General features: G+C 45.5%; 2 protein-coding genes across 5 annotated transcripts in view; one reads left to right on the top strand and one right to left on the bottom strand.

Annotated features, from left to right (window-relative positions):
- The first annotated feature begins 562 nt into the window (after window positions 1-562).
- Window positions 563-9,560, top strand: LOC109447574 (torsin-1A-interacting protein 2). The gene is made up of 4 exons (XM_019732189.2): window positions 563-702; window positions 2,704-3,204; window positions 5,410-5,511; window positions 6,178-9,560. The coding sequence occupies exons 1-4, from the start codon at window positions 669-671 to the stop codon at window positions 6,936-6,938; spliced, it is 1,398 nt and encodes a 465-aa protein (XP_019587748.2). The 5' UTR covers window positions 563-668; the 3' UTR covers window positions 6,939-9,560.
- Window positions 9,561-14,795: 5,235 nt separating this feature from the next.
- LOC109447673 (protein FAM163A) overlaps window positions 14,796-20,781 on the bottom strand; it is a 51,972-nt gene continuing 45,986 nt past the window's right edge. For 3 of the 4 annotated variants that reach the window (XM_074322196.1, XM_019732313.2, XM_074322197.1), the window contains exons 3-4: window positions 18,413-18,527; window positions 14,796-17,849 (exon numbers count right to left, since the gene is read on the bottom strand). In XM_074322196.1, the coding sequence (XP_074178297.1) occupies window positions 17,439-17,849; window positions 18,413-18,505 (504 nt within the window). In that variant the 5' untranslated portion in view covers window positions 18,506-18,527 and the 3' untranslated portion in view covers window positions 14,796-17,438. Of the gene's footprint in view, window positions 17,850-18,412; window positions 18,528-18,698; window positions 18,762-20,781 lie in introns of those variants that run through there. The other variant, XM_074322198.1, reaches the window with a different exon arrangement.

Below are 20,781 nucleotides of genomic sequence, written 5' to 3'. Positions count from 1 at the left end.
ACTCCAAATGTGTATTTCCTACTCCTAATACCAAGGAAGCCATCTTAGTTTGCAAGTAACCCCTGTGCATTGGTACTTGTTAAGTGTAAGTAAAAGCTTCTGACAGGCAAATTCTGAAAAATTTATATGGAACAGAAATAGAAAACATAAAGGAAATCTGCAGTGATGAATTCAGTAGTGACTTACATTTTCACTCTTAGAATTACTTTTTATTTCAATTTCATAGATGTTTTCTTTAAGATTCTGGTTACTTGGTCTTACATTTTACATCCTTTCAACCACACGGGAACGTATTAGGAGATTATGGCATTCAAGGTTAATAATCTGAAGCTTTTTTCTATTTCTAGTCCAGGATGTGGAATGATCCTCAAGAAAGCCAGAGAACATTTTTTCTTCACTAGAAAAAGTTTCAGAGAGGAAATACTCAAACTAAACAGATTTAATAAATACAGCTGAAATTGGCTTTTCTTCCATGTACTAATGAAAAGTCATTTAAATTCTTTTTTTTTTTTCATTTTCATTTTAGTCACTCTATATATGCCTTTCCTGGGTCCACGGGAAGCATGAGTCTTTTGGGACTTGGGACAAGAAGAAAACAAGACATCTTCGCGAGGAAAACCAGACACTAACAAAAGGTATCCCAAAGTCTGAAGAGACAGCAGACAAACATGGCCGACGGAGGACTCAGGGATCCTTTGGAGGGTAAGACTCGTTTGTACAGCATTGAAGTTGGTGTTGTAGGAAACTAGGGCTGTGCTGAGAGAGAAACTCTCTGATGACTGACACCTGAAGTTTGGAAGTAACAAAGAAGTTAACTTAATTCATTTGTTATGATTATTCTTATTCTTTTATATTTACTAAATTTTACCATAATACCAGATTATAAGTAAGATTAATGTTTTAAGACTGCAATCATAGAATGGTATTAGAAAAATGCAATGCATCCTAAAAATATATGGTAGACAAATATTTATTTAAAAAATCAAGAAAACTGAGATATGGTATATATTTAGAGGGGATCTTTCAATTATAGGGACAGATGAAATTTAAATTCATGCTACTTCTGTGTAGGATATACAAAATAGGCAAAATGTGAAGTCGATTTTTCAGAAGTGAAGAAGGGCATATTTATTTAAATCTTTTACCAAGGACATTTTTAAAATGTATAAAAGTAGAACAGTATAATGAACCCCCATGCACTCAACATCTAACTTCAACTACATAATGGTGATATTGTGGCCTGCCTTGGAATATTTAAATGAGAATCCAAGACATTATATCATTTTATTTGTAAACAGTTTATATCTCTTAAAGATAGATTACAAAAAATATGTAACCAAAATAGCATTATCACACCCGAAAATTAGTAATCGTTATTTCTTAATATCATTACATATCCATGAGTATTCACATTTCCCCAGTTGTCTAATAATCTTTTTCTCTTAGTTGGGTTTCTTTGTTTTTTATTGTCTGTCTGTTTATCTTTACAGTTGGGTCTCACACAGCATTTGATTTATGTATCTTGTAGGTTGCCTTCTTTTTTTAAGCTTTGTTAGAGAAAATTTCAAATGTATATAGAGAGATGAAGTGAAACCCATGTAGCCATCAAACAGCTTTATCTGCTGTCAACATATGGTTAATATTGTTTCCTCTAGACTCCCTCACTTCTCCTTTTTCCTAACCATTGAACAGTAAATACTTGAAAGCTTATCTAAATACTTGAAATCCTTATCTAAAAGATAAGGATTGTTTTTAAAAATGTTATCACAATACCTTTATTCTAAAAGATGAACAAAAATGTCTTAGTATCATCAAATAAAAGGCATGCAAATTTTCCTGATTGTCTCATAAATATTTCTTTAAAAATTGGTTTCTCAGACACTGGATCTAAACAGTGTTGCACATAATGCATTTGGTTGCTGTGTCTCTGAAGTAAGTCTCTCTTAATCAACAGGTCACCCCTTTTTTTTTTTCTTGCTATTACGAAAGAAACAGAGTCGTTTGTCCCTTGGAATGTCCCACATTCTGGATTTTACTGATTACATTCCTGAGGCAGAATTTAATATATTTCTCAATCCCTGTATTTCTTAGAAACTGGTAATTAGCTCTAGAAGCGTGATCAGATTCAAGTTCAGTTGTTTTGCAGGGGTGCTTTCTACGTGGTATAGTGCACTTTCTATTGCATTGACTCGGGAGGTTAACGATGTCTGGTTTTCCCTCTTTTTGTGTTGTTAAGACTGATGAGTGGGACAGCAGTTGTCTGTCTGGCCATCCATGATCAAATTCCTCATTAGCTTTTTGCATAATGGTTTTAGTTGCTGTTGACGATTGCCTAGATCCATTACTTCATTAGAGAGAGGATGTATTATTTAATACAACTAAATGTTGGTTCTGTCATTCAGAATGTTTTACATTGCTGTTAGGTTGGTGCAAAAGTAATTGCGGTTTTTGCAATTTTTAACCTTTTAAACCGCAATTACTTTTGCACCAACCTAATACTGGTTAAATTTATTAACACGATAATAAATTTGTTTGTCTTAATCTCTTAGTGGGTGTCAGGAGAAATAATGTTTAGGAAGAATGCCTTGTAAACCATAAAAATCTATATAAATATTACTTATTTATCAGGGATCTTGTTAAAATACAAAAACAAAAAAAAGGGGAAATTTTTTCACTGAAAATGGTAATTTTTTATCTCAATAGACTCTCCAAAGGATTTGGACAATGACCCATCAATAAATTCTCAGGTACAGGAGACCACAGTTACAGCAAGTACCACTGAAGAAGAAGTGGTACTAAACCCTGCCTCTGGTTTCAACAAGGACCACCAAGAGGTAGAAACAATAGGTTCAGGAAGTGCAGATACAGACGATCAATCAGCGGGTCCGGATGAAACAACTGATGGGACCTATCCAAAGGCTGAAACAGAACATGAGACCAAGCAGAGTTTTCAGGAGGGAGAACAAGGGCATCAACTCTCTTCAGAAAGTCTGGGTGAAGAACCCAGCAGTTCTCCAAGTGACAAGGCAGGAGGAGCAGATGCACACTTAGAGAACATCTCTGCCGCCCTCCCCGAGGAAGCGAGCGACAGACCTGGAGTGCCCCAGGAGCCACCTGTCGTAGACCCTGAGGATGCCCAGTCTGGTCCTTCCAGGGCAGGGCTGGAGAGCCAGGGCGCACTGAGGAGGCGACTGCTGGCGCCAGGTGAGAGAACCCACTGAACTTCTGTCCTGTTTTGTATTGCTCTGTCACCGAGAACACAGCATAGGACAAGGTCCTTTTCAGAAAACTTGTTGCTTTCCTAAGGTTAAGGCCTTTGGGCTTTGCCCAAGGTCGCAGAAGAGAGATGACTGAGTTGAGATTAGAATGAGGTTTCTCATCAACTAGATCAGCTCGTTCCATGACATAAAGTTGCTTCCCACACTTAAACTGCATTTTTAAAACAACGTTTTTATTTATTTACTGTTTATATTAATGCAGTATGGTTAAAAAAAAAAGGGCATGCCTTTTAAAAAATTCACCTCTGGCTTTTTCTTTATTTCTTATGAGCATGTTTTCATTTATATTTTTTAAATCTTTATTTTTGGGGAAACTAAATGCTACAAAAATGAAGAGATAGGGATATTTAAAACCCAACGTCTGTAGTACAGTAAGTACCCTTCACGCAGGCATTTCAGTTGTATAGGACTTGGAACAAATCAGTTCATCTCTCTACATCTGCTTTTCCTCGCTTGTAGATTAAGAACAAGCATCTTATCTCCCCTCATGAAGATAATAGTTACAACGTGCTGTGTCCTTACTGGAAGTCAGGAGACATGGATTCTAGTTGCGGCCCAGCCCTCCCACTTGCTAACTTGGGTGACTTTGGGCCAGTCTCTTAACTTCCTGGCACTTCAGTTTCCTCTTAGTAAAATGGAGAAGTCGGACACAAGATGCTCTCCAGCTCTCACCTTCTGTGATTGTGTTTTATAAGTACTCTGAAGAGCTCAGTCTGAAATGCCTATTTGTCAGTGCAAAGGCATATACAGTATAAGATATCCTGTTCACCAGGGACTTGACAAAGGGCTGGAAATTTATGTTTCACTATAAATCAATGACTGATCTCAAATATCTGTTTCATTCATTAATCATTAGAACAGTCTGTAGCTTCAGTGAAGGCAAGGACTGTTGTCTCTCATTGTGTTTCTGTGGCACCTGGCACAGAGAAGCAACTTTATGAATATTTGTTAAATGAAGGAATGAATGAGATTTGTATGGACCATTATCTGCCATCAGAATCTCACTGGTATGCAGGTTCACTGAAGAGAGGAAGAAAATATTGTTTTAAAATGTAGTTTATTTTTGGGAAGCAACTTAATATAATGGAATGAGCTAATCTAGGGAGGTGAGAAACCTTGTTCTAATCTCAGCTCAGCCACATCTCTTCATGTGACCTTGGGCAAAACGCTTAACATCCCTGAACCTTTTCATGATAGGTAAGGTGGGGGCTGGAGTAGGTGTTCACTAAAGATCCTTTCAGCCCTTAAATTCTGTGATGCGATATTTTAAAAATCTGGTTTTTTGGTGTGATATGACTAAATGAACCCTCCTTTACAGGTGAAGATGATTCTGCTTGTTTATGTTAACAGAGTATGCCATTTGAGGTGTTTTTCCAGGAAGGGTTATGAGCAATACTCAGCTTTCACTGTGACACGAGGTACCTGCCTGGGTTCAAGCACACACCTAGACTCTAGAGTGACTTAGCTTAGAGTGCTACCGCCCTCCTTTCCACTCACACATTGAAAGATTGGTGTCTCACCCCACACCTACATTTTTATACAGTTGATCAATTTTCTGAACCTTGTATTCCATTCCCTGTTTTGTATACCTCTTTCACTAAGAGTTTCAAACTAGCTTTTGTAAGCTATTTTGCAACTTCACAGTAATTGCTGCTGTCTCTAAGAGTAGTGCCTCATCCTTTGTATACTTGGGGACCTGGAGGAGCCATGTGAGACTTGAACACTGGAATCGTTGCCCTGTGGTGTTGAGTCTTACATATGGCTGACATTTCTTACAGTGCTTCTTAATTTTGTATGTGTTGTTGAATCACATTTGAGATAGTTTGGCTGCAATAGGAGGATACTCGCTTCTTTGTCCTTGATGGAAGGGCCAGTGAGGAATTATGAATGTAGCAACAGCAGTCTCCTTAAATGAATTTCAGAGCCCTACATTTTATTCTTCTAAGCAGAATAAAAGTTAGTGAGCCTTAAGGAAAAGATAGGGAAAAAAGTTTGCCTTGTATTAAAAAAAACTTTACAAAGTATAGAAATCCTTTTAGTCAAACAATTCTTTGTTTTGGTACGAGGTGTAAAGGTATACACACTGTCATTTGTGTACTGTCTGAAAATAATGTTCTTTTTTTTCTCCCAGAAGCTGAAAGTCACCAACAAGAAATACAAAAATTGGAAGAAAACAAAGAAAATACACAAGGAACTATACGAAAGACTAATAAAAAGGAGTATTTTAGCTACGGTGAGAATAAAACTGGTCTTACTGCAGTGTTGATTCACATTCAGAAATCCTGAGACAATACCTAGACACCTTGCAGATTCTTTCAGTGTGTTTTAAGACAATGTGTGATAATAATTGTAAAATAGAGCGATAGAGTTGTAGGGACTTTCCTTTAGGAGTGCGGGCTGGTGCTTTGTCATCCTTAACAAAATGGGAATTCCTACAGGAGGAAAGGCATTTCATAAACAAGAAACTAAAACTGCCTTTTCCATTAGAGAGTATTACTAACATCGCAAGTGGCATTTTTACGTTTTGAGCCTTTAGAAGAAAAATGGCCTGTTACAGGTAGTAGGTACTTTGAGAAGGTGGACAAATATATCGATAGCTCATTTCTAAATCACAACTTTATATTATACTGTAGCAAGATATTATAGCAGCAGATACATGAACTTAGCATTTACCTTTTAACAAAGATATTGTATGTTCAAATAATTAAATCTAAGAAATCAGAAGAGGTATATCTGGTAGATTTTAAGAGCAGAAAGTTTAAAGGATTTTGGCAAAAGAAACTTACCACAACCAACAAAATGTGACAGTAGCTCTACCTCATATTTCAGTTCACCTCAGGCTTTGTTTTTGACTCTCATCTGCTCCAATTTTGTTGTTTATCGTTTCATCCCCTGACAGGCTCCATCTTCCTTGGCTTCCTGGTTCTGACTCTTGCTTTGCTAAGCTCTGTTCATAGCTACTATTCCTCTCCAGCACAGCAAGTGCCCAAAAATCCAGCTTTGGAGGCCTTTTTGGCTCAGTTCAGCCAGTTGAAGGATAAATTTCCGGGCCAGAGTTCCTTTTTGTGGCAGAGAGGACGTAAGTTTCTCCAGAAGCATCTCAATGCTTCCAAGCCCAGCGAGCCTGCCACCATCATTTTCACAGCAGCTCGAGAGGGAAGAGAGACCCTGAAGTGCCTGAGCCACCACGTGGCGGATGCCTACACCTCTTCCCAGAAGGTCTCTGCCATTGAGATCGACGGGGCTGGAAGAAGCCGGCAGGACAGCGACGTGGTCAAGCTGCTGGTTGACATGGCGCTGAGCTCTGGCTTTGAGAATGGCCAGAAGGCTGCCGTGGTCCACCGCTTTGAATCCCTTCCCGCGGGCTCCACCTTGATTTTCTACAAGTATTGTGACCACGAGAATGCCGCCTTCAAAGACGTGGCCCTGGTCCTGACCGTTCTCCTAGAGGAGGAGACATTGGAAGCAAGTGTCGGCCCAAGGGAAACGGAGGAAAAAGTGAGAGATTTACTCTGGGCCCGCTTTACCGACTCAGACACACCCACCTCCTTCAACCACATGGACTCGGACAAGCTGAGTGGCCTGTGGAGCCGCATTTCCCACCTGGTGCTGCCTGTCCAGCCCGTGAGGACCATAGAGGAACAGGGGTGCCACCTATAAGCTAAGCTCAGAGCTGCTTATGGAAGTTGGAGGTTGATGAAAAAGTCAGTTTAAAAGCCTTCCAATGACATAGAAAGAGATTGATGAATGTGAGCAAATCACCGGAAATGCCCAAATAAGCTTATTTTAGGAAACAAATTTATTTTTCACTTTTTGTAACGTTTTTCTACTCAAAGCTTGACAAAGTTAAAGGTTGACTACTTTTCAAGCCAATCAGGTTTGAAACAGCATGGTGTATGTAACTGAGGATTATAAGACAGCAACAGAATTACTGCACAGGAAAGGAATCTGCCAAGAGTAACTACAGAGTGGATTTTGTTTTCTTGAGAATCTAAAAAGCCTTTCGGATAGTATTTGGACTAAAGCAATTACAGTTATGAAGCAATGATAATTTAAAAAGTTTTTTTTTCTATCCTATGTCAAACATTTTAAAAATTCAGTTTAATAGCCTAGTTGTGGGATTACATTTTATACTAATTTGCACTTTTGAATAGTATTAAAAAAGGAAATTTGAATTCAAATACTTAACCTAAATACTATACGGAAGGCATTGTACTATTTTTCTGTGAATGAGCTGGTATAAAAGCAGCTGTACCCAAGAAATGTTCTTAAAAATTGGGGGAATTGCTTATAATCATTGGAAACGAAGTTCCAATTGGCTGTGTCTGTTCCATTACGTGGCACTCCTAGGAATGGTCATCATGCTCCTGGAATATTTCAGTGAGGTTCTGGGATACGTTTTTTCTTAAGTCACATGATTAAAGTATGGAAGGAGTTTCAGAAACAGTAAGAAGATAACAGAGATTCTTACTAATACCTAAAAAGAAATCACAAAGAACTGGGGGAAGAATCTATTTGAAACACATACATCTCTTATAACCAAGGCCTTATGTTGTGCTCAGTTGAGGTAGGGGCATACCTAACAGGGCATACCTAAAGGGACCTTCTGAAGCAATCTTCCAACAGATTTGAGGAAAGAACTGCCTGAGCATAAAGTAAAAGCATAGTGAACATAATATCAGTGTCGATCTAATGTAAACTCAGAGGAAATTGGAGAAAAATCTATACAGTATATGCAAAATTTTTCTGCCTTTCTAGATCTCAGTTGCTAGCATTACATCACACAGACCGATGATGCCTTGTACAACTATTTCATTGGCCTGCTGACCTATGCTACCTCGGATCTGTAACCAGTGCGAAGTGTGCATATCTAATCTGCCAGTGACTCAGATCATAGCTGAAGCAAAGCGTCTTATTTTTTCATTCAGTTGAATATAGTTTCTCCGCCTTTCCTTTCAATGTAATTTAGAAAAGGAAATTTAAGAAATGTTAACAAATCTTTTTAATATGTAGCCTTTGATAAAAAACACGTCTCCTTCCTTGTATAAGTGCAATCAACTGAAAATGCTGTCAGTTTTCTGTCCACTACTTCAAAATGCATTGCTCAAAGAAGCAGTATATTATTAGCTCTGGATCTTTTCATGAATAAAATGATTATTTTTAAAGCGTAAAAATTTATATTTTTAAATGTACAAATAATTAAAATTTATTATCTAATGTACTGAGTTTAATTTCTACTCAGTTGTTTGTATTTTTTGCATTTTTCAAGTTTCCAAATGTTCTTGTATAGCTTATTGTTCACCTTTCATTACTATAATAGATAGCTTGTTTATTTGACTTAGAACAATGACTTGTGGGTATATGATACCATATGTGATACTGAAACATCACCATTTATTATTATAGAACTCTCATTACATAACATATTAACATAAGTCACTTCTTGATTAATAGCAGAGTTCTAGAAGCAACTGGTGGAATCAGAAATTGTCCCTGGACTTGAGTTTTTTTTTTTTTCCTGTGGTGCATATTTTAGGTTCCCTACTTAATTTCCAAGGGGTGGTGGAGAAGTTGTAGGGGCTTCATATCGCTAAAGGTAGTCATGACCTTGTTTCTGTTTCTTTAAATCAATAAAATAATTTCAATGTATTTCATTTGAAGGCCTCCGTGCTTACAGTGGTAAGGCTTAGCATGCTGTCACCCACCATCCCCTAGGTGAACTGTGCAGCCGCTGAGGTGGTTTTGACCCTTTCACAGTTGTTAATTGTTTGATTTATATTTTTATCTGTTAAAGACAGGAAGCATAATGAGCACTGATGTTAAACTACATATAACAAATATACAATGTGAAAGTGATAATAATTCAGCTATACGATCTTTACCAAAAATTGTACGCAGGTATCTAGCACTTCAAAAACTAATGTTAAATAGAAAATATAATTGTTATATCTGCTTAGGATTATTTAATGGGAATAAAGCTTATTATCTATACACAGTTTACTTGTAAGAAATAGCAACGTGAAAACTTTTTTATAATTTGAAAATAAAACAATAATTATAAAAATAAACCAGTGCATCTTTGTAAAGCCCTTAATATATCATTTAATAAAAGCAGTTTTTAATGTTTTTCAAAAGTTGAATATGTAGTTAAGTATCAGTATTCATTTTAATATTTTGTTCACTGATTTAAGCATAATATATTTCATTTTAAAATTTATTTGTTGAAAAGTCATAGGGGCTTTGTTTTTTGTTATTTTAAAAATTAAAGTATCTTGAACACTCTATCATTGTTTATATTTGTCTTTATATACATACTGTGAATATTACTGATTACAGATCCCTTTATCATTATCTGTGGAAATACGAAATGATTATTCAAGATTTTTTTCTAAAGGTGTCTATGAAATGATCCGATACTGAGGGTTCTGAGTCACATACTTGTGAATAATAATATATTTGCAAAAAAGATGTTACCAAGTCTAGAGAGAACTAAATAAAGTTAAGATATCCATATACAACTGTTTCTCCAAAAAGCTTTACAATATGCCTTATTCCTATTTATGTTGTTAGGTTGTAGCCTGCATTTGCCTCATTCAGATTTGACACTGGGCTATTGAAACTCATTTCCAACTAATTCACTGCTTCTCAACCTGTTTTTAAAAACATATAAACTAGTGAAGAACCACACTAGCTTTATCCAAATGTCCTGAGAACACAACCAGCATCCCCTAATCTACACATAATCTGTAAAGAGATAAAGAATTTCGACCTCAATGCCTTCCCTCCAGCATTACCTGCGGTATCTATTTCAGCTTGTTTTGATGCCTGTAAAACTCCAGAGACTGGTTCTTGTACTGGGAAATGATCTCCCATTTTCCTCCCTCATCGGGGCTCATACACTAAATTTGCTGCTGGCTAAGAGGATTTACCTGAACCAAAGGGAAGATCGTGGGCTTGAGAACCAGGGGCTGAGTCACATCGTGGTTGGGCAGAGTTGGCAAGATGCTGTGGCACAGCCATTCTGCTCTTCCTGTGCCCAAACGAGGTCTCAGCCTTATCAAGGCTCCAGGCAGCTGCTTCCAGGCGATCAGATTACGTGAGATTTGCCATCCCTGCCATAAAAGAAAGAAGCAGCACGTTGACTTTCAAACCCAATTTTTTTTCCTACTTAACCAGTATAAATGGGCGCTGCAGCTTTCATGTCCAATTTCTTGGTGTTTCCCGTCGTCCCTAGCTGTGGTTGCTTTTGCATTTGTTTCTTAGGGATGTTGAAAAATGTGCCTTATTCAAATGAGCTGTCTGGTTTTACCAAAAGAAAAAAAATCTTAATTTTTCTCAGTTGACTGATTCTTGATTATAGTTCCAAAAAAAGCAAATTTAGAGAACTGGGCATGTTGTCATTGATGGTGGGAAAGGAGACGGCCCTCATTTAGCAATAAACTCAAGAGCCCCAGAACGCTGTGAAGGCCAGGCGGCCTTGTGGCCTTCAGTGAAGTGGGCCATGGTGCAGACGCTATACCTAGAATCTATTGCTTATCTCACAGAGCATTCTTCGGGTGCTACCAGCCCTACTAACGAGGCTTCCTGAGTAAGAGGGAGAGTAGGGCTGAAAGTACAGCTCTGGGACTTCCTTCCAATTTGGAGCATGCTGATAGAAAATGTGTTTCTTAAGTGTGGACACCATTCCCTTGTGTGTTGGGAGTGGGAGAGTCCAGACTGCATGAAGAATTCTGCCTTAGAATGTTGCCAAACCAGAATCAGAGCGCAGAGCCACCTGAATACCCATCTCAGCCCCTCCACCCGCTTCTGGCTGGCTGCCCCCATTAGTCTATACAACCCACCTATTCACACACTTCATTGAATAGTTTTCTACCAAACCTGAATTCAGTTTTGAAAATCTGATTTATTTTTGCAGTTCAGAAAAGTAGTAATTCTCAAGAGTCTGCATATCTTAACATACAAGCTTTCAGTGAAATGGGCTCAAGTCAAAGGGTAAGGTGAGCCTGAACGTGAAGAACAAAGGATTTCCCAATACTCATTCCAAGCACTCACAGTAGGTCTCCTGCAGCAGCCTCCTTCCTTTGCAGACTGACTGGCTGCAAACTGCACAGAGCACTGTGCTGGGGGTCGGGCTGAGGCAGTGTTGAAACCACCCTCCACGAACAACCTGTCTACCCAGGAAGATAAAGGACACGCTGACCACCAACCTAGAGTGTCACTGTCACAGAGGTAGAGAGAGGAACCAGAAAAGGGAGCGATGTCTTCAAGGGGTGGCCCAGGAGTGGAAAAGGCTTGAAGCACAGGCAAAATTGGGGCTGGTGGAGATGGTTGTGTGGGGGCAGAGTTATAATGAAAAAGTCATCCCACGTGGGATGCATGTGATAGGGGAAATTCCTGTTGTTTTTCTAACTTTTTTTTTTTTGGGGGGGGCAGAGGCGTGGACCCTCTCTGGATACCCGACACACACGCATTTACATTGAAACCCTATGGGTTCACAGACCTCATGTGCATTCACACATTGGTTTGGTTGAGGTCCCTGGGCAGGGTCTGGGGTGCATCTGGTTGGCTTTCCTTCCCCTGTCCTCTCTGTGGCCAGCACTCCACCGCTGTGGCAGTCTGGAGGCCGTGAGGGGAAAGGTGGCTGCTCAGTGGAGCCGGCCCAGTGCAGTGAAGTCTGCTGTTGAGCTGGCTCCCGTGGATGAGTGAGTGGACGGTTCTGCCTGAGGCCTCTGCCATCCATCCTATGGACGGACACTGCTGAGGACCTGATGTGCTGACAGCAGGGAGGAAGGAGGCCAGGCCTCCGAGCTGCCCACCCTACCACTGTGACTCTCGGCCCCCTGGGCCTTGCATCTCCCAGCTGGTTCAATCTCTCCACTGTAAATCCTCTTCATCCTAAAACATGCTGCCTGCTCAGGCCTCCCTTCACCTTTCCCCCAGAACAGGCTGCAAAGCTACATTCCAACCCTTTTATCTTTGGAGTTTCCTTGAAGCCAGTATATGCTTAAGACATTTCGTGGGTGAAGGGAAAAGAGGATTCCTCACCACCCTGCCTCCCTACAGGTTTCTGGAACCCCACCCTCTGGCAGGACTGGCAGGGTGAGCCTACCTTAAAACTTGGTTTAATACAACATTAACACATAACTGTTAAAAATAATTCAAACATGAATGGTTATAGAGTTTCTATTTGGGGTGATGAAAAAGCTTTGGAAACAGTGGTGATGGTTGCACAACATTGTGAATGGAATGCCACCTCACAACACTTAGCATTGGAAATTTTAGGTTATATGTATTTTACCACAAGCAAAAAAAAAATGTTTTTTATTTATACAGTACGAACCTATGTTGGCTGATACTGTTTGCCTCCTAGGCTTCTGCCCATTGGCCGTGTGGGAGAAAACTGCTCCACACTTGTAACATAGAAGACCCTTTGCTTGTGGAGAGCCCCTGAGAGGCCCAATGGCAGCTGTGTCCCAGCCCCAGGGCTGGAAGGATTTTAGATATAGCAGCATGTTGAGAAATGATGACATGCCCAGGCGGCTGCTGTAAGACTCCAAGGCATCTCACAGTTAAGGATCAGAGAAGAGGCCTCTGCAGGCTTCCCCCTGAGATTAAGGATCAGAGAAGAGGCCTCTGCAGGCTTCCCCTGAGGGCCCTGCTCACAGCGTGAGCACGTGGCCCCTGTGTGACTCTACAGGGCAGTCTCTATCCTCAGGCACAGTTTGGGTATAATTTAACTCAGATAAATATCTTTTCCAAACATAATCACACACATCAAAATAACATAACAAGGCATACATGGAAAAGCTTTTAGCCCCCATCTCATTGATTCCCCACTCCCTCCCAATAGGAAACCATTTTCCTTATTTTTTTTATTATTTTTTTTTTATGTATCCTTCCAATGTCTGTCTCAGGCACATTTTAAATTTTTTTTATGCACATTTTATATTACCACTTTTCCCCCTTAATTAAAATCCTCAATTCTTCATTTTTCTCTTTGGGTTCCTCCTCATTTATTGTCACCAGCTCATGACTTCCCCTCAGATGGGGGCCTAAGGACCGGGTGAGAGGAGGGGGCAGAGGCGAGGGAAGGATGAGGGGCTGGTGAGCCCCTCAGTAAGCAGGGGTCTGGGGACTGGACTCTCCTGATCCCTCTGGATCCCTTTGGTCGGAATCTTTATGCTGGGAGAAAGACTTCAGAGGATGTGAGAGGGTCAGGCCTCGGCTTTAACGTCAGGATGTTTAATTAGACCCAGGGGAACAGTCCTTTGTTGGGAAGAAGGATGCAATTCCCAATGGGTAGAAAACCTCTGGTTGGAGGCGAAACCCAGCCCAGGAGGATACATGGATACCAGGAAGGGTTGGAGTGGAGCCAGGACCTGGCTGGTACCTGCAGGCCAGCACTGGAACTCTGCGTTTCTCCAGGTGAATGAGGTAGGAACTGTGGCCAGGGCCAGATGAACCGTGTCATCTTCTGTGGAGACTTGGAGGGGAAGGTGATCTCACAGGCCCAGTGTGAGCTGGCACGAAGCCTCTGGACCTTGACTCCTGTGAAGACCAAAACAGTCCTGCCCCCCGGGTGGAGCAGGCCTGGGAGGCAGTGAATATGGGGGACAGGGGTGCATCACCTACCTCTTAACTCCTAGCTGTGGCTGGGGTTCCTTGCTGCTGCTGCTGCTGGTGTGTGTGTGTGTACAATGGGTGACACGTGGCAGGTAGTTGATGACAGGCTAGAGAGGAAGCGGGGAGCCAAGTGCTTCCCTGGAGGCCTGGGCAAATTCTCCCCCAGGGATCCACCATCTTTGGAAAAGAAGCGCCTGGGGAAGTAGGTTTGCCTGCGACAGTGGAGGGCAGTCTTCTGGAGAGAGGGGTGCTGGACTGCTCAGGCCAGGCAGCCCGCTGCCCACCCAGCTGTAGTCAGGGCTCTGAGGTGGGAAGAGAGTGTGTGTGTCTCCCTCACACACGGACCCACCCTCACCCTCATCCTCCCCAAATTCTCCCTTTCACATATACAGCTATTTCCTGGTCCTTTGGGCCCCACTCCACACTGCTCCAGTCTCTGCCACCGTGGGAGCTAAGGATCTGGTCCCCACACTCTCTGCTGTTCTCTCCCTTCCCAACATTCAGGGGCTGGTTGTATGACACTTTGGGTCTCCTCAGATTCAGAGAGTTGGTGATTGAACCCAAGATACAGGTGGGGACAGCTTGGGCCTGGACAGTGAGGTGGGCGTGGGGGCAGGAGGGGGCTGCCGCCTAGGCTGCTCCTGTCCCGGTAACGCCACCTCCTGTCCCCTTTCCCAACAAACAACACACCCTCCCTGGATGTGAGCTCTGAGGCCAGGGTGCGGGGGCCACATGGTGGAGAGCATTTGTTAGTGTGGAAGCAGGAAGGGAGAGGAAGCTGGTAGATTTTTTTATGTTGAAAATGGACATTCTGGGTGATGAAAAGGAGTCTTCACTCTTAAATCCGTGCCCAGCTGACGCTTCCCCAGGTGAAGAACGGAAGACCCTGTGGGATTTCTATTTCAAACTCCTCATTTATTGACATTTGCTTGGTTGTGACTCCAAGTTACCAAAGATGCAGGACAAGAAATCTGCAGCAGGGGCAATGAGTGGAGGTGGAGACGAGATGGCGGAGAGGACGGGGGGGCCCCAGACTCCCCTCTTCCTGTTCAGGGTGCAGTTTGGAGAGTGTCCATAGCTAAAAAGTGCAGTGCAGTCGAGTGTAGGGACCATCCTCTTCCACAGGTCAGGCCCTCGCAGCTACGGGGAGGTGGGCGGGCAATCTTGAGCCTGTGCCCTGAGCAACGTGGGGCTGCGTGGGGCTGCGTGGGGGAGAGCAGTGGCTCACCATTTCTCCAATGCCCCAAACCTAGATTTTCATTCGTGGGTTGACAGGATTTAGGCTGGGAAAGCTACAGGAAGGGACAGGACTGCACAAGAGGCTGTCCACTCGGGGACCCCAACAAATCAGGCATTCAGAAGCAGGTGACAATTGATCAGGTTGTCTTGATTTCTGTAAAGGCGAGAGGTACAATGACACTGTTATTCTTTGATGAAGGGACAGCCCCTGCTGGGGTTGATTGGCTAAGGAAGTCCAGGGCAGCAAGGCACTGGTTGTCAGGAGGCGGTGAGAGCTGCCAGGCCCAGCAGCTCATGTCAAGTGGGTGCACTTGGCCCAGCAAGGGCTGGTGGTGGGATGGGGTACATTAGAGTCACTGTCCTATGCTGGCCCCTCCAGACTCGGAGACAGGTCTCCTTACAGCTGCCTAGAGCTGCCAACTGTATGAAGACCAATGTTACCATTTGAGGCCACTCAGTAGGAGAGTTAGACAAACACGCGCTTTTCACAATGACCACGGCTTTGCCTGCTAGTCCTGTTTTACTGTGGTCTTTCGTCCCTTGGCACGCATCCCTGCACACAGGATCAGGCAGCTGCCAAGCGTACCCAGCCCCGCAGGACTGCATGGCGTGGCTGGCAGGTCTTTTCAGGTCGTCCAGGCGTCATGGAGCACTCAAGGGCCCTTCGAGTCCACCTGGGCAAGTCTCATTTCCCTGGAGAAAATGGGGTCGCAGAGAAGATAAGTGACTGGTCCTAGAGCTAATGAGTGACCAAAGTGTGACCAGACCCCAGGTCCTCTGGTCCCAATGGGCCTTAATTACAGATTGGGATGTAGGGTGACACGAGTCAGAACAGAGTGATGTGCAGGTGAGAATGCTCTTCCCTCTCCCCTTCAGCAGAGGGGCCAGCTCCTTCCCTGCCACACCCTCAGGGACATTCAGTGACTCAGGAGAGGGTGGGGTCAGGTAGGGGGGCAGCCTTGGAAGGAGGGCGGTCATCCTTGCTACAGAGGCAACTGGAAAACTCATCAGATGCATCCTCTCACATAGCGTAAGGCCCGGGCTGAGTTATCCGTGGGAAGTGGGCACTGGACTCGGGCTAGAGTGAGACAGCAGTCAATAGGCGTCCCCGAGACTGGGAGTGGGGCGAGGAGGGAGGGCAGCCAGTGGGATGCGACTGCTAAGCCAGCCCCTCCAGGCCTCAGGAGCCAGGGCCGCTGTCCCCGGTGCAGTGAGTGCATCACGGCTGGATGCCCGAGTAGGATGCCCTAGAGGGGCTGGCATGACAGCATCGTCCCATGCGAGACTCCCCAGGCTCTTCCTGTATGGGAAGTGGCCACTTACTCACTTTTCCCTCATGCTGTCCGGGGGGTCAGATTTTTCTTTCTAGTTGCTACATCAGAGACTCTTCCACTCTGCAGCCCCCGGTGTGTGCTGGTGGTGACAGGCGTGTGCACACACCTGAGACGTGTGCACGCACAAGCTCTCGCAGGACTGCATCCACGCACACCACTCAGTGCTGTCAGCCACAGCCCGAGCCCACCAGCGGGAGCGCACTCGCTAAGCTATGTGAACTCTACTAACAAAACCTGAAAAAGGCGCTCAGCCAGGCAGCCGCTTCCCGAGGCAAAGAAAGAGGATTTAGAGGGAGACAAGGTCACACAGTTAGTTTTTGGTACATTCCCCACAAATAACCGTATGCCATCAAAGCCAACTAAATGTGTTCCACAAGGAAGGGGCAGATACAGCTGTGATGTCTTCAGGAATCAGATCCACATGGGAGCAGCTACGGGACCTGCCATCTCTATGACAACCAAAATGCAAAACTACACTGTGAACTGACTCTTGGATTCGTTTCAGCCAGCAAGTCCGGCAGCGGTCTCTTGCACACCCTCCTCTACCTTCTCAAATTTTGCAGTGCCTCAGCCCTTACCTTTCACCCTGCCCCATGTTCCCCTTTCTTCTTTCATTCCCCAAGGATTCTGGAGGCCTAACCTGGCCTCATCTCAAAAGCTGGCAAAGCTGGGGGAGTGAGGGAAGTACGAGGGGACTGTGAGTGCTGGAGCCAGAGCAATGTCCCAACGGAAAAACGGCAAAGCTGCCAACCCAACCTGCCAGGCTCCACCTCCAGGCCAAGGGACCAGGCCCTGCCTGGTTCTCAATGCATCCAATGGCTTGAATCCTGGTGAACCTTCCACTGTGAAGCAAGGAAAGCCAAAGGAGACAGTCCTTGTGGGATACTGCAGGGGGCACAGCTGACTCCACTGCTTCTGCTGGGGTGGCAGCGTTGGTGTGTGTGGGGGTGGGGGGTGAGAGGTGTTACACGTCTGTACTAATAGCCCTTGGATTGGTGAAGGCCTCACGCCCAGAGCCAGGCCACGTCACCGGGTAACTATGGGGTGCTGCCAATTGGAGGGACGGGAGTCCTCCTTCCTTGTAGTATGTGGGGGCAAAGGACAGCCTCTCGCCTCCACCCCCATTGGGCACCATGTCAGCTGTCCGTATGTAAAAGGGGGAACTATATGGGGAGCAGGTGGTGAGGTGGCGGGCTGCCACCCCGCACGGCTGGCCACAGGGCTCGCTGGTGCCAGGTGCCAGGCTGCCTCTGCCATCCAGGGCTTGGGAGCTGCAGGCATTGCAGGGGGGGCCTCTGGAGGGTGTGGGCTGGTCGCGCTCCTCCTCCTCATCGTCGTCTGCATCCTCAGCTCCGCTCTTCTTGCAGCAGTAATACTGAGGGGACAGTGGGAGGGCACCTGAGGGCTGACGGGCCCCTCTGAGCGCATGGGCACCCACGCCCCCCTCTTTGTGGGTGCTGAGGACCAAAACTCCACACCAGTGGCCACGTTCTGCAAGTGCAGACTCCCAGCCTTGCCAGCTTTGCCTCTTCCTCCCCCTACTTCCTAGTGCATTAATTCTGCGCCATGGTTCCGAGGCAGGGAAGCTGAGAGGCGGGACACACAAATCACAGTGGGGACAGGGCAGGGGCGGCTGGGGGCAGCTTTCAGTCTCCCTAGAATGGTGCCCTTCCTACCCCTCTGAAATCTCCGCCGTGCAGGAGACACAACACAGGAAGCCAGTATCCTCCCAGCAACCCCTCTTTGGGTGCCCGCCGTGTGCCGTGTGGGGGATGCCCAGATCTCTTCTGATCACTTCCCAACTCCCAGGCCCCTTGACTTACGCCTCCCACATTCCATGGCTTTGAGCTTTGTCACCCCGAAAAGAGGGCCTGCAGTTTCCGCCCCAATCACTCAGTGGCTTGCTGGTGGCCTCGGGCCACAGGCTGGGGGACTGACCTGGAGTCTACAGTAGCACAGGACAGCAATGATGCAGAGGAGAATGACCGTAGCTAGGATTCCGCCAGTGATCACAACTGTTCCCGCTGTCATCCGCCCGATGCCCCATCCAACTCTGCAAGGAGATGCACAGAGAGGTGAGGGGCAGCCATGGCTGCCACACTGGGCACGGGGCAGGGAGCCCTCCTGAAACTGTCTGCACAGCTGGAGGTAGGGAGGGCTCCAGGCATTGGGGCACCAGGGGCTTCTGGAACCAGAGGGTGGTTGTGGCCTGAGCCGGCCTCACCGGGGAGCTCATAGCTCCTGGAGGTGGAGGGAAGAGAGGATGCAGAGTGCTTCCTGTTTCTACGCAGTTCCAAAGGTTCTAGCTGTCTTTTCCCTTTAATTCTCTTCTCCCTCCCCGCTCCCCCTCCACCCATGGCTTCAAGACACAGAGAAAAACAGCTTCTGTTTACTGCATGTGTGAAGCATTGCACTCGGCATTCCGCTGGATATCTCAGTTAACCCTCAAAATGACACGCCGCTCACAAAGCACCTCGTCCTGCTGTGTTCACCTGGCGGAAGCGGCACCTTTTTCTTCACCCCAAGACACCACCTGCTCTTCACTAGGTGCTCCTATAACACCGCGTGCTCCCTGGCACTGCCTCTAAGTAAGGGTGCTCCCTGTGCGGTCTGTGCATCGGGTTAGAAATGCGGCATCTCCGACCCCACCACAGGCCTAATGAGGCAGAATCTGCATTTTGACAGGGTCCCAGGTGATTAATTAGCATAGTAGAATTTGACAAGGCCGTGGGGTGCTCCCCTACTTGCCCAGACTTTCAGATCCTCAAATTCTTCTTTGGCTTCCCCTGTCTTCTGTTCTCCACATCAGTTAAGGCACTTGGCATCTCATGCCCGCACTGGTGCAATGGTTTTCTAACCGATCTCACTGGTTTCGTCTCTGAGCTCCCTTAACCTTTCGTCACGCCCCAGCACCCCTCTATTCCTCCAGGGCCTTTCCAGCATCATGCTGCCTGAAGGATACATTTATCTGGGCACGGACTTTCAGACCAAACTTCAGAAGCTTTTCCCTGCCCCTCTTCCTCGTATGCCCACCACTAATGTGTTTCCCTCTCCACCTCCCATTGTCCCTCCTACAGGAACTCTGCCCAGTTCTTAAGAAGCTTATAGCCTCGTGATGGAAAGACACTTAACATGTCTTACAATCGGGTGTGAAACACACAGCCAGAGACACACAGACCAGGGGCTGTGGGAACACAGAGGAGGGGGAACTAATTACTTGGGGGAAAGGTTTCAGGGTAGATGTGTTTGAGCAGAATCCTAAAAGCTGAGGGAGAGCTTGTCTGCTAGACACAGTGGAGAGGGCAGGAGTGTGAAAAAACATGGGATTCTCGCACCTGTAGGAATCTGGAAAGGCCAGGACAGGACGGGGGAGGGACGAAGCTGGAGAGGCTGTAAGCCAGGCAAGGACATGGGCTTAACCCTCTTGGAGAAGACGGGGTTCCTGAAGAGCTTTCGGCAAGGGAGTGCATGATCTCACTTTCTCTGGCTATTTAAATCCTGCCCATCTTTCGAGGCTCTGAGAAACCATCCCTGACTGCCCACACTGTGGCGTTCTCTCTCCTTCTGGACTCCGTCTGCCCTGCCTTTCTATGTACCACCTTTCAAACTGTCTTGGTAGGACGCTTGTCAACTTTCATGTGTGAACATCTTGACTCCTCCACTACATTATGAGCTCTCTGAGGTTAAGCAGCTGTGTCTTATACTGTTTCCTATCCCCCTGTAGCATTATACTCAGTGCCAGGCACACAGCGGGTACTTAACAAAAAGTTTGTGCATCATCTCCCAGTTATTTCTTGCACAGGCCTGGCAGTTATGGCTCCAATCTACCACCAGGGGGCAGCAAGTCGCACCTCTCAGCTCACATCCCATCTGCAGACGCGAGCATCACCGTTTGAGACGGATACGACTGCCCAGGTACATGGTGGGCCGTGCTTTAGGGGTTCACTGGGCATTTGATGGGGGGTGAAGCTCAGCCCTGGCAGGATTTATGTGCCTCCACTAAAACACCACCCCTCCTTCCCCTGCTTCCCGGCATGCTCACCACTGAGGGCTGCTTACGAGACAGAGAGGCCTACGGAGTGACCTGAAGTTGGGGGAGGTGGCAGTGACCCACTCTGCTCAAAGTCTCAGCCTAGTCCCCTGGGATGTGCCCAGCCCGTGTTAGGAGACAGGGAATTATGAAGCCATATAAGAACAGTGCCCTCCTCCTCTTGCCCTCCCCTCTTTCAGTACCATAAAGGCTGTATAGCAGAAATGGCCGGGAAGTGGGGGTTGGGCACGGCAATACAGGCAGAGTCAAGGGTCTG

Source organism: Rhinolophus sinicus, linkage group LG17 (genome assembly GCF_036562045.2).
Source record: "Rhinolophus sinicus isolate RSC01 linkage group LG17, ASM3656204v1, whole genome shotgun sequence".
NCBI classification, from domain to species: domain Eukaryota; kingdom Metazoa; phylum Chordata; class Mammalia; order Chiroptera; family Rhinolophidae; genus Rhinolophus; species Rhinolophus sinicus.
This window is presented reverse-complemented; position numbering and strand designations above follow the sequence as displayed.